Here is a 12660-nt window from a genome sequence, read left to right on the forward strand (position 1 = left end):
GTTTCGGGCACTGCTGTGCCAAATTCGTGTCCCTTTGTCTCACTAAGCCTTTGGGCTGGGGCACTGAATAGCTGCAGAGGTGGTTTTTCATAATGCACTGGCGGGGGGGTGGCTGTGGAAGCCAGTGATCCTCGGCCTCCCCGCTCCCAGGGCCGGAGTGTGGCTGAAGGGAAAACTCCTCTGCTCCAACCTCAGGTGCTGGGCTGAGAGTTGGGGTTGAATTTGTGACACTTGCAGAGATAACAGAAATTTGGGCATTGTTTGATGTGTGAAATCACTCTGTGGGGGGTGGGGAGGTGGCCACACATCCTCCTTACCCGCTATGTCAGGAGGTGTTTGGAGTAGTGTGGCTCCAGCTGAGGGTGTCCCAGGAAAATCTGCAGCCTCTTTGCTGCACAGATGTCTCCACTGAGAGCTTTCAATGCAGAGCTGGCCTTTGCAAGCCTCTGATGTCTGCTCTGAGCACTTGTTTGTCATTCCTTAACTGCATCCTTCACTGCACAGAACATTCCCTGATGAATACCATGTGCCCTCCTTACAAATGGGGTGGGTCTCTAAGAGCCAACGAGGATTCCTTCTTGTTTAACAAGCTTGGAAGGGAGGGAGCAGCCAAATTACCGCCCGTCCTTGGCAGGGGGCTGCGTGTTTTGAGTGCATTTGGCAGAGTTTTGGTGTTCTGACTCAGCAAATGGTAACAAAGGGAGGATGGCGAAGCCTTCCTTTATTCCATAATCCTGTTTGCTTTTCTGGAAATCGGCTATAGCCTCAGAATCACTGACTCAATTTTTGGATCCTATTCTCATGACAAAGCGGCTGTCTGGTTTAAAACAAGCCCGTTATAAAAAGGGCACCTCGGATCCTGGCTGTTTGTAACAGCTGCTGACGTTCCTCCGGCACAGGGGAGCTTGGCTGGAACGGAAAATGTCCAGAGCTGGAACCAAGGTAAGCTTGTTTGCAGTGTATTCATGATTTTGGCTAAAAGTGCAGAATTTTGCAGGGATGAATTGTGGAGAAACTTTGTTTTCTTTGTTCTGCTGACAGCTTCCCCCTCTATCAGCGTGTGGGCAGGGGGAGATGCTTGAAATCCCTCCTCACGTGGAGGGAAGCTGGAGCTGAGCCCTCCCAAGTATTTTCCCAGATTTTGGCTGGTTCCTCTAGGTGTGGCTCTGCCAGAGGATGGAGTCAAGCACAGTGAGTGGTGAGGAGGCATTTTGAAATGGTTCTAAATCAGCAGGGTCTGGTGCCTTGGGAATTGGGGGTGGAGGGGCTGTGCCCGCCGGGAATCGCTGCGCCTGCAGAGCGGGGTCTCATGGAAGGCTCCCTTGGAGAGAGCCTGACTGCCAGCACCAGCAGAGCTGCCACATCCCTTTTCCATGGTGGAGCAGAGGGTGTGCTGTGACAGAAGGGCTCCATGGATGGCCACGGCGCCGAAGGGAATAGTGTTTCCTGAGGGATGCACACTGGCCTTGGGATTCGGCGCAATCGGCAGGGATGAACTGAAATCGGAGAAGGAGGTAGGTTGGGAAGCTCAGCTTCAGCTGGAGTGACATCTCAGTGGGATCCAGCTCCTCAGGCTTGGGTTTAGCAGAGCTGAGCTGGCTGATCCCACAGAACTTGTACTGGGTCTGGGACTGGGCAGGGAGAAACAGCTGGGAAAGGAAAGGAGGGTGAGGACTTGGGTCAGTGTCCCCTGTGGAATGCCAAACACTGTTAGGAGGCTGCAGGAAGAACTTCATCTGAGTTTAGCTTTTGGGCTGGGTTCCTTTTAGCCTGTGGAGGCTGTGAGACCCAAGGGGCTTTGGAAGCACAGTGGGTTTGGAGGCACTGGGCAATGCCATGGGAGATCTGGTCCTGGCTCTTCCATGTCCTTCTGCTCTGTGGCTCTCAGGACTTGGGCTGTTGGGCTGGGAAGCCAAGGAGGGTGTGCTGGTGGCTCCTGGATCCCGGGGTGCAAACTTTCTCTACCTGAACCTAAAAAAGGTGCTGGGGAACTGCAACTGCTCCATCCTTGAGTCTCCTGTTAGCTTGGAAATCCTTGAGCACATTCTGCCTTTCCCCTGCTGAAAGCCGTGTCCCCTCGGAGTGTGGCATGGGGAATTAATGGAATATGTGCTGCTGGGGGGCAGCAAGATGGCCAGGAGGAGCTATCTCCTATTTCTCTATGCTGTGCTTTTGTTTAGCACATTCCAGGGAGAAGAAAAGGGCAAAGTAAGGAATTAAACACCATTGCTCACAACCCCGGTGAGTGATCTGCCCTGGAAAGGGATCACTGCTGACAGAGGAGGCACTACTGGATATTTTTTATGAGTTTTCTTCTAATCTACTGTTGAAAAGAAATATGTGATAACTCAGGTGAGGTAACCAAAGTGAGAGTTTTACATTCCTGCAAGGAAGATCTGCTCTGGCAAATGTGGTATGTGCCTGGTAACCCCCAAAAGGCAAGGTTTGGGCATGGAGAGGTTAACAGGGGAGTGCTGGGAGCAGAGCTCCTGCAGGGTTTGGCTGAAGGAAAGCGATTTCCCTGCAAGTGAGACGGGACAGAAACAAAGCTGCAAATCTGGAATTGGAATCTGTAATTATTCTATGGGTGAAGACATCAACCTGCTCTGTTGGTGCCTGAATCCATGCAGGAAAGCTGGGAAGCAAAGGTCTGAAAGGAGCTGAGGGTGTGTCTGAAGGGCTGTGCTGGAGAACAGGTGGGGAGGACCCCTTGAATTCTGAAATTAAACCAAGGAGCAGCACTTAGTTTGGACACAGTTCTGTAGGAACAGCCATATCCTTAACTTGCCTTTGGATTTCTTTGGCTTTGTAGTTTTATAGGGGAAATGCCCCCCTGGAAACATTAGGAAGCTTTGCCAGGCTCCAGTTTGGTTGTGTTAGGCTGGGTGGGGAAGGAACATCACTGAATTCCAGAATGGTTTGAGTTGGAAGGGACCTTAAAGCCCATCCAGTTCCACCCTGCCATGGGCAGGGACACCTTCCACTATCTCAGGTTGCTGCAAGCCACATCCAACCTGGCCTTGAGCCCTTCCAGGCTCCCTCTGCCCAGAAAGCAGATCCACACTGGGCAGAGTTCATCATCAGCCACGTTGGACAGGAGTGGGACAGGATCAGAGCTTGGGGACAGATGCTGGAGAGAGGGATCAGCCATCCTAGCAGAGGATAATGCTACACTGGGAATAAATGAATCCCTGCAGAGGGTTTTCCAGGGGTGCTGTGGCTTCCTTCACCACTGGCTTCAAGAAGAGGGTGACTGGTGATGCATGACTGCCAAACCCAGTGAGCAGAGCTTTCAGTGTTGCCTTTGGGTCAGGCTGGCAGATTTTTTGGGTGATATCTTTAGGGACAATGATCCAGAAGCAGGATCTGGAAAAGGCAGTGGGTTGTGGCTGGGAAGACCTGGCCTGTGTGGTTAACTGCCCAAGAGTGGGAAAACAGGAACTGGGCACTCAGTGCTCTCCTTTCCAGCCTTTATTCACTGCTGGAAAGGTCAGAGTGGTTCCCAGCTCTCCACTGAAGGTGGGAAGAGCTTTCTCAGGATGTTAGGGAACAGGTGGTTTTGTGTGCACCAACTGCTTTGTGCTGGCAAATCAGTCCCTGAAATTAAGAGGAAAATAGCATTATCCTAATAAATGTCAAGTAACAGGCCACAAAATCAAGAGCATGAATCCTCTGGCATGATCAGTCTGACTCCCTAGATCCCTTGGTCAGGCTGGTGGGACACGCTGTCCAACCAGCTCCAGGAAAACTCCGGATAATTTAATTTTTAGCACAAAACAAATGATTAAAAATAAAAAGTGAGAGAGTTGTCCTGGATTTGGGTTGAAACACTGACAAAGAATGATTTTTTAAGAGCAGGCAGGTTACATCAATACCAGTAGCCGAAGCACTATAGGTGAAGTACAGCAGGTGGAGGTGTATCTTAATACTCAAAGTATGGAAAAAAAACATGGGAAAAATGGATTGTGGACCACTGCGTGTTGGGTGTGGCCAGAAAGAGTCTCTCTAGACCATCTGGTGTCGTGAGCATGCAAGGGATGTAGTCAAGATAGATGTGATGGTTTGGGAATTCTCTTGGAGAAGAGCAATGTTTGATGAGTAATTGTCACCTGGAAGGATCTAAAAATGGGGCTGGAGAAAAGACTGGTCTGCTCTAGGGCTTGGCAATATTTTCATGAAAGGATTTTTGAGGAAAACTGGGTCTCCTCTGCAGGGCTGGCTGGGTGGGGGATGCCTCAGGTGGGAGGAATGGGATTCACTAATCAGCTCCCAAGACCATTTCAAGCCAGGCTATGACCAAGGATAAAGTACTTTGGGGTCAGCAGCCTGGCTACAGAGCAGCTCTTGGGAAAGAAATGTGGGGATGGATCGTGAATTTGTCAGAGGTTTCATGGACTTGCAGCAACCAAAGCAGAACTGCAAATACAATCCTTGGATATCCATAAAACTGCTCCCCACCACGCACATGGAATGCTCCCTTAGTTTCTCCTGGCATGGGCAAAGCTTGTGTGATGTCCAGCTTTGGGCAGTGAGTTTTGAGAAAGGAAGTTTTGGGTTGTTCTAGTGGGAACAAGGATGGACTTGAAGACATGAGCTGGGAGGAAAGAGACTTCTCCACCCCCTTATTAGAAAAGATCTCACTGCAAACATTCAGTAAGTCAACATAAATAATGGAATTGTCAAGGCTGGAAAAGCCCTCTAAAGGCATCAAGTCCAGCTGCTAACCCAGTGCTGCCAGACCCATCCATCTCCCCAGAAACCTGCTTTGTACATTCCATTGACTTCTCACAGCTCTCTGGCCACAATTTAGTAACTCCTGATTAGAGAAGGCAAGAGGGAATTGCTTTGATAGTGTTTTGTTGGAAAAAGGACAGGGACTTCTCCACGGGAGTGTTGTGTTGGACAGGGACAGAACAAAGGTCTGGGAAGGGCAGAACACTGGTGGCAGCTGGAGGCACTGGGGCCAGAGAGGTGAATTAGTCTGACTGACTGCAGTTGGTCCCGTTCCATGGCTGGACTTGATGATTTCTGATATCTCAAGGGCTCTGCTTTCAGGTATTTCCTGCCATGATGTGGCTGGAATATGGAGATGTTCTGGATGAGGAACCTCCCCACTCTGCCCCCTCTGCTCATTTCAGGTCACCTTCTATGAAGACAAGAACTTCCTGGGCCGTTACTACGAGTGTGACAGCGACTGCCCCGATTTCCACAGCTACCTGAGCCGCTGCAACTCCATCCGTGTGGATGGAGGCACCTGGGTGGCCTACGAGAGGCCCAACTATGCTGGGAACATGTATGTGCTGACCCACGGGGAGTACCCCGACTACCACCACTGGATGGGCCTCAACGACCGCCTGGGCTCCTGCAAGTACATCCAGATCGTAGGTGTCGCCCCTTCCCAGGGCATGTGCCGTTTACTCCCACCGTGGGAGGGTTTCACCTGGGGGAATGTGGTGTCCATCTTCTGGGGAGCCACAGAGGGGGTGGCTGCAGAGGGTTTGCTCCCGCGGTCCCACTCTGGAAGTAGCAAGGTGTTTGGTGTGGGGAGGAGGTGAATGTCTCCCACTCTGGATTGCAGTGGGAAAAGGCAGATCCCTTTGAGTGTGGGTGAGTTTCCATAAGAAAAGCAGTGTAGTTTCATCAGGATGTTCCTTTAGGGATTTCAGTGTCCAGGCAGGTTGCTCCAAAGTTTGCCTCTCACCTTTTCCCTGATGTGTAACCAACTGATCCAACAGGCTCAAGGCCTGTAACAGTGGAATGCAGATTTTGCAGGAACATTTGGAATGAGGGCCAGTTTCCTCTCTAGCAAGCCAGGACTCCCTTCCAATACAGGGAACAGAATCAGTGTCACCAAACTCCTCTGGGTGTGGAGGGACCAAGCCCAGTAGCAGCCTGGAGTGCCCAGGAACAGGAGGGATTCCTGGAGCCCTCCTTGGCCATGCTTGGAGCAGCCTGGTGCCTCCTGGTGTGAGGAGAGCACAGAAGGTGTGCTCATCCCCTCCTAACTGATGATGGGAGAAAGGAACAGAGGGAATGATCCTTTTGGGAAGCCTGTGGGGAGGGGCATCCTTTAAAACTGGGATTGTGGATGAAGTGTGGATTGGTGCTGCTGCTGCTGAGGTTTTCCAGTAGTGGGGCAGGCTCTGGCAATCCACAGGTTGCTGACTTGGAGCATGGCTGTGAATTCCCACTGCATGGAGCAGGTCTCACAACTGAGAAAGGGTTTTGCTTTTCTGCCTGGGAGCCCTCTGAGCTTGTTCTGGCTTTGAGCTGGGTCTAAATCCCTTTTCATGGGGCAAGGAGAGTTTTCAGCCCATTCAGAGCACTTATCTGGCTTAAGACATGGAGCCAAAACATGTGCAAGACACAAGAGCAGCACATGGAGCCAAAACACGTGTGAGACACAAGAGCAGCACAGCTTCCTCCACCAGGATGAAATGTGGGAGCCTTATCCTTCATATCCACCTGGTCCTGGCTTTCCCCTGTCCTGGGGAGAACCTGAGACCCCGCAGAGCTCGGCTGGGGCTGGCAAGGAGGGAGTGGGCTGGGGAGGCAGGGAAGAGGTGTCCAGGCAGCTGCAGATCAGGCGCTGCCGCGGAGCCTTCGGGCAAGGAGCGCTTCCAATCCCGGTGGGAACCAGTGCTGCCTCCGCAGCAACACAGCCCGGCCGGGGTCAGCAGCTCATTAAACCCCTCTCCGCCCAGAGGAGAGGGGACTGGAGGGGGTCTGGCTCTCTGATGCTCACAAGGAGCACTGAGGGGTTCAAGGCTGCCCGGGATAGCGAGACCAGCACTGCTGACTCAAGCTTATCCCTGTTCTGCATGTGATGCTCTGTTAAAATATACCCCAGCTGCTTCCCCCTGTGCTTTTGGAGGCTGAGGTGAGATTTCAGCCCTGTTCTGGTGTGCTGGCGTGGCTGGTACCTGATTGGAGTCTGGCTGTGCCCAAACTCTGCCCCAGTGTCAGAGCTGGGACGTGTCAGTGCCTCCATCTGATGCTCTGGTTGCCAATGAAGTCACCCAGAGCAGCTGTGGCTGCCCCACCCCTGGAAGTGTCCAAGGCCAGGTTGGATGAGGCTTGGAGGAACTGGGATAGTGGGAGGAGTGCCCACCCACGGCAGGGAGGTAGAACTGGATCATCTTTAACTCCCTTCCTTTCCATGACTCTATGATTTTCTCTCCTTTTTTTTTTTTTTTTTTCCCCCCCAGCCAAGTGGAGGCCGAAGCCACATCCAGGTGTTTGAGAAGGGAGATTTTGGCGGGCAGATGTTCGAAGCCACCGAAGACTGCCCCTCCATCATGGAGGAGTGGCACATGCGTGAGGTGCACGCCTGCAGGGTGCTGGAGGGCGTCTGGGTGTTCTACGAGCATCCCAACTACCGGGGCCGGCAGTACGTGCTGCCCAAGGGGGAGTACCGCAAGCCCGTGGAGTGGGGCGCGGCCAGCCCCGCCGTCCAGTCCTTCCGCAGCATCTCCGAGTGAGCCAGCCCCGTGGAGGGCTGCCACACCCCCCCAATAAAGCAACTGAGTCGCTCAGCTCCACCTTGTCCGCCTTATTCCCGGGATTTTCGTGCGACACGTCCTGCCTCGGGGGAGCTGGGGTGGAGCGGAGTCTTCTCTGCCTCATTGTCACCCCCTTCCCCATTCCCTGTCCTCTGTCCCACTGATCCTTTAGGAAAAAGCCATCCTGAAGCTGGAGTTTGTGCTCCAGTGTTTGGGCATCCCGGTGGAGTGGTGGGGCCACACATCCCTGGGTTCCAGTTTTCGGTGGTGGCTGTGGGTGGCTCGGTCTGTCATGTCCCTGTGGAGTCCCTGCCTGCTCTGTTGCTGCTCCGTGGTGGCTTGGGAGAAGGGATGAGGTTTTTGTCAGTGCCATGTGTCCTCCTGGACACCCTGAGCAGGCAGCTGCTGTCCTGGTACTGGATGAGTTTGTGCTTCTCATGATGGATAGGGTGACAGGATTGGGAAAAAAATGGAGATCCCAGATGGAGCAGGAGGGGGACAGCCATAATCTCCATGGGGAATGGTGGGGACACTGGCAGCCCAGCGTGTCAGGTACAGGATGGCCCCTGGAGGTGTGGGCCAAGGGATTCAGCTGCTTAAACTGGGGCTGGGCACCACATGGAGCCAGGAGCTGGAAGCAGGAGAGCAGACTGGATGTGGGATAGAGGCAGTGAGTTCCTCTGGGAGATGGCTGCTGAAGGGCAGGAAGAGCTCCCTGGACACCTGAGATGTGCAGAGAGTAAAGGGGGCTCCCAGTCAGCCCAGTTTGTCACCAGGAACATCCCGTTTTGCCCTGTGCTGCCAGAGGAGGGGCAGATCCTAGGCACAGCCTCCTGGGCAGGAATAACTGATGGCTGGGCACTCTTCCCCTGGGAACCCTGGGGAGCTGCAGCCTGTTTGCACACAGAGCCAAGGGGCTTTGGGACAATGAGGCTGGAGGTGGCAGCAGAGCCCTCCCAGCCATGCTCTGCAGTCTCTTCCCATTGATGTATGAGGTTATTACAGAGCAGGGAGCCAGGGGAAGGGATGCTTGTCAAGCCACGGGGCTGCCACCTCCTGGGAAAGCTGCTGCCGGTGGGGAATGAGAAGGAGTTGCCAAGTCCAGCCCCCTGGACTTCCCCCGGCACAAAGATGAGCTGAAAAATCGCCTTCCCCTTCTTCCTCTTCCTCCTCTCCCTGCTATCACCCCCTCCCTTACCACCCTGCCCTATTCCAGCCTTCCCCTGTAAACAGTGATGCATCTTCACTCACTTCCATCCCTCCTCACTCCTCTCCATCACAGATCAGCAGGATGCAGATGATCCAGCAACATGGCTGGGTTTCACTGTATTTTTCCCCATAATATTTCTCCAGGACCAACCAGCCCTCAGCTCCAGCTCCCCTTTCCCCCCTGGCTCCTGGCAAAACTCTCCAAGGACAGCAGCTTGAGCACAGCCTGGCTCCTGAGTTTTTGTGACAGTGAGCCTGTTGCTGTCTCTCTTGTGGATGAAAAATCTGTAGGTAGGTGAGCTCCACCCAGTGCATTTCTAGCCACCTCCCACCCTGATTTTGGGCAATGTCCCACTCTCCCCATGCCCTGCACTGGATGGGTTTGGGATGCTCCAGCTCTGTGGATGCTGGTATGCATCTACCCTGGAGCATTGGAGGAGCCAGACCTGGATCTGGTTTGTCCTCAAGGTAACATTTTCCCATGCCCTCCCCTTTCACTGCTGATCTCCCCACTTTTAAAACCCAATTATCCCAAGTCTTCCCTCCTTTTCCTTGTCCTCCAGGCTCTTGCCCTTGGGTGAACATTGTGTCCTCAACACTTGCAACTGACACAGATAACAATAAACTGCTACTTGGGTGTTTTTTTACCATTAGTTTTTATTTTATTGTGATTCCAGATGACTTTTTCCATTTTTCCCCTGCCACGGTGGAGCAGGGCGCCCGTGGAGATGAGCGGGGAGCGCAGCAATGCAAGCCCAGCCGTGCTGATGCCGGGTTTTCCTTGACAGCTAATTTCCATTCCCCAGTATCAGGGGGTCTGCTCCAGTAATTGGCATGCAGATTGTGTCCGGTGGGCCTGTTAGACATGAGCAAAGGCTCTGCTGCTTGGAATAAGCCAACCCCAGGCTGATGGATGGGGTGTAAGGAGGTCATGGGGAGAGAGAATTTCCACATGCCCATGTGCACACACCTATGAAATTTCCCATTCCATGCCCTCCCCCCATCCCTACTTTCTTTATCCAGCAAACTCTAATCTATCATATTTCATTGAGACAAATCCTGCTCCATTTCTCTGTCTTTCCCTTTTTTCCTCTAAGGGAAATGTGATGGAACCTGCTCCTGGATTTAATGAGAAGATGGTGTGGCATAGCAGGAATTAAAGCAGTGCCATGCTTCATTAGCAGCTGGGGATCACATGGAGCAGGCCCAGATGTTAATTACACTTTGGGAATTAATTGGTATGAGGCATTCCTCTCCTCCATCATCCGTAATCTGGTGGGTGTGTGAGGACTTCTAGAAGCAGAGGTGGCTGTCTTTCTGTCCCCCCTCCTCAGCCTGCCCGGCATTGGCTGGTTTGGAAATTTTGAAGTCACCTTCATTTCCATCCCCTTGGTGCCCAAGGACCTGCTGTAATTTTCACCTCTTTTCCTTCCTGTGCCTCTCTCCTCCAAAATTTTTCTCCAGCTGCTGGGGAAAGAAGGCCTGGATGGGATGGGGCAATGGTGGGAAGTGGCACTGTGTTGAAGGAGGAAAGAACATCCCCCTCAGAGCTGGTCATCCCAGTGGATTCCAGGACATCCTGGTCCTTTCTCCTGCTCCTTGACCTGTCCTTGCTGACCCATCCCTTCCCTCCAGCTCTGGAGGCAGACAGGGGAGCCTCAATCTGTGCCCACAGCACCTCTGCTGCAGAGATCTCCCCAGTTGTCAAAGGCCAATGGTCTCCAGTTTCTTCCCTTTTCCACCTTGGGTTCAGCCTGACAAAATGCAAAAGCGGAGGCGGGTGTTATTTTGCCAGAGGACAGAAATTATGTGCTTGGAAATGAAGAATGTTGTTGCAGTGGAAACGGCCACGATACACAGACCGTCACTACACAATTTCAGAAAGCCTCAACCCCTACAGAGTAACACCACACCACTTCAGAAAGCTGCGTCTGTCCTTCTTGTTCTCTAGCCCAGCCTTTTATCCCCTCATGTTCACACACTGCCCCTGTGTGCCCTCTGCTCCCTTTGGTGTTGGTCAGTGCCCCTGGGCACTCCATGGCTCATTGCTGTCAGTGCTGCTCACCTGCTGCTCACAGCTGTGCCACTGGGGATGAGGCTGGGCCCCATCCCAATCACCACAAACTGTGTGCCTACAGAATATTCCTCTGAATGCTGCCAATTTGTTCTTTTCCTGAGCTGGCTGGTGGTGGCCCAGCATGGGGCACGGATGTCACTGTGATGGAGCAGCACATCTCTGGGATCTGGCCTGGAATTTACTGCACAGTCCCAGTGGGACACTCAAACTCAGCTCTGCTCCCCCGCCAAACTGCTCCCAGGCCCTGACAGTGGGACGCAGCCACCCCAACCAGCCCATGCTCCCATTTTCCCTCCTCTTCCTGAGGTCCTCAGGGCTTTGTGGGTCTTCCCCTGGTGTTGCTCGTTCTCCTTGGTCTCAAGGTGTCAGCACCTTGATGCATCTTTGTTCTGCCAGCAAAGATCACTCCTGAATGAGAGCCACTGTCCCTTCCCTCCCATCCCTGGGAGGGCTCAAAAAGTGTGTGGATGTGGCACTTAGGGACAGAGATATGGCACACCAGAGAAATTCAAGGCCACTTTGGTAGGAGTTAAAGAAAACCAATGTTTTCAAAACTGCAGAATTAATGGTTTTGGTGTTGGATGGACAAAGGAGATGTTTAATCCTTTTGTTTAAACTCTTTTGATTTTAGTTCTTGATTTCAGTTCTTGATTTCTGGTTTAGGGGTGGGCGTGGCAGTCCTGGGGGAACAATTGGTGCTTTTAGAGGACTTTTCCAACTTAAGCAATTCAATAATTCTGTGATTTCACAATTCCATAACTCTATGATTCCATGATTCTATGGTCTATGATTCTGTGCTTCCATGATTCTGTGACTCAGGGCAGCACTGCATTGCCATCCCTTGCAGCCCTGCCTCTTCAGATCCTGCATTTCCCACCACCTGCTCACTGAACCCCAAGTCCCTGAATGAGGGATTCTCCTCAAACCCTACCTGGGCAGTCTGAAGGTCCTTCCCAATGAGTGCAGCCCCCACTTTGATTTTGGCAAAAACGCTTTCCAGATGTTGTTTTTCCTCTGTTTTATGTGTGACCCACCCTGTGCCTTCCCTGTTGGCCCTGGCTCAGCTGTGATTTCAGGATGCTCCTTCCATCCTGCTCTGAGCCTGTAGGTGATGCCTTGTGAAGGCTGACCTAGAACAGAGCCTAGACAGAACTAAAAAACAAAGTAGGGATTTATTAAAAGGCCTCCATGGATCCAATTTGGGCAGTGCAAGAGCCCAGCCAGGGCTACACCCCAGATGAACCCAAAATGGTCACAGAATGGACAACCACATCATGAGGTCTCACACTTTTATAATTTGTGGTCCATTTTCATATTGGAGTTAATTGTCCAGTTACAGCTTTAGGTTATGAAGTCCCATCCCTCTTGTTTTTCTCTCTTCATTCTGCTGTTGTTTGTGCTCTTGGGTATGAAATTTGGATCATTTGTCCTTGATCCCCAGCTAGAGAAGGAATTGTTTTGTCTCCCTACTCTGTGCAGAGAGCTCACCATTCCCTAATACGAAGCTCAGAACTACACACTAAAGCAGCACAGAATCTGAAATATATAAAAGCTAAAACCTGAGGCATCATGGAGAAAGTCTAGCCCAAATCTGGGCGGGGAGAGATGGAGCTGGTTTGTGTCTCTCACACACAGATGTCCTGGAGACTCCATCAGTGTCTGGCCACTGTCACACATGTCCTGTCACCCAGAGGTGCCGGGCTGGCCGTGTCCGTGAGCGTGTGAGTGGTGCCGTGGGAGGGACCTGCCTCTCCAGGATGTGTGCAGGGCCCTGAGGGATGCTGGCACCCCGAGATCCCCTGCAGGCTCTGAGATCCCCTGGAATTGCAGAGGGAAAGGAGAGGAGAGGGCAGGAAAGGAGAAAAAGGGAGA

At 52.4% G+C, this 12660-nt stretch overlaps 1 protein-coding gene across 1 annotated transcript; it reads left to right on the top strand.

The window, feature by feature from the left end:
• Positions 1–847: 847 nt before the first annotated feature.
• CRYGS (crystallin gamma S) lies at positions 848–7495 on the top strand. Its single transcript, XM_041487003.1, has 3 exons — positions 848–942; positions 5139–5381; positions 7209–7495. Exons 1-3 carry the CDS (start codon positions 922–924, stop codon positions 7479–7481), a joined length of 537 nt encoding a protein of 178 aa, XP_041342937.1. The 5' UTR covers positions 848–921; the 3' UTR covers positions 7482–7495.
• The last annotated feature ends 5165 nt before the right edge of the window (positions 7496–12660 follow it).

Source organism: Pyrgilauda ruficollis, unplaced genomic scaffold (genome assembly GCF_017590135.1).
Source record: "Pyrgilauda ruficollis isolate IOZ18807 unplaced genomic scaffold, ASM1759013v1 scaffold79, whole genome shotgun sequence".
In the NCBI taxonomy this organism is placed as follows: Eukaryota; Metazoa; Chordata; class Aves; order Passeriformes; family Passeridae; genus Pyrgilauda; species Pyrgilauda ruficollis.

Coding starts and splice junctions, on each gene's coding strand:
- CRYGS (XM_041487003.1), top strand. CDS start 922: ATGTCCAGAGCTGGAACCAAG. Junction 943..5,138: donor TGTCCAGAGCTGGAACCAAG/GTAAGCTTGTTT, acceptor TGCTCATTTCAG/GTCACCTTCTATGAAGACAA. Junction 5,382..7,208: donor CCTGCAAGTACATCCAGATC/GTAGGTGTCGCC, acceptor TTTCCCCCCCAG/CCAAGTGGAGGCCGAAGCCA.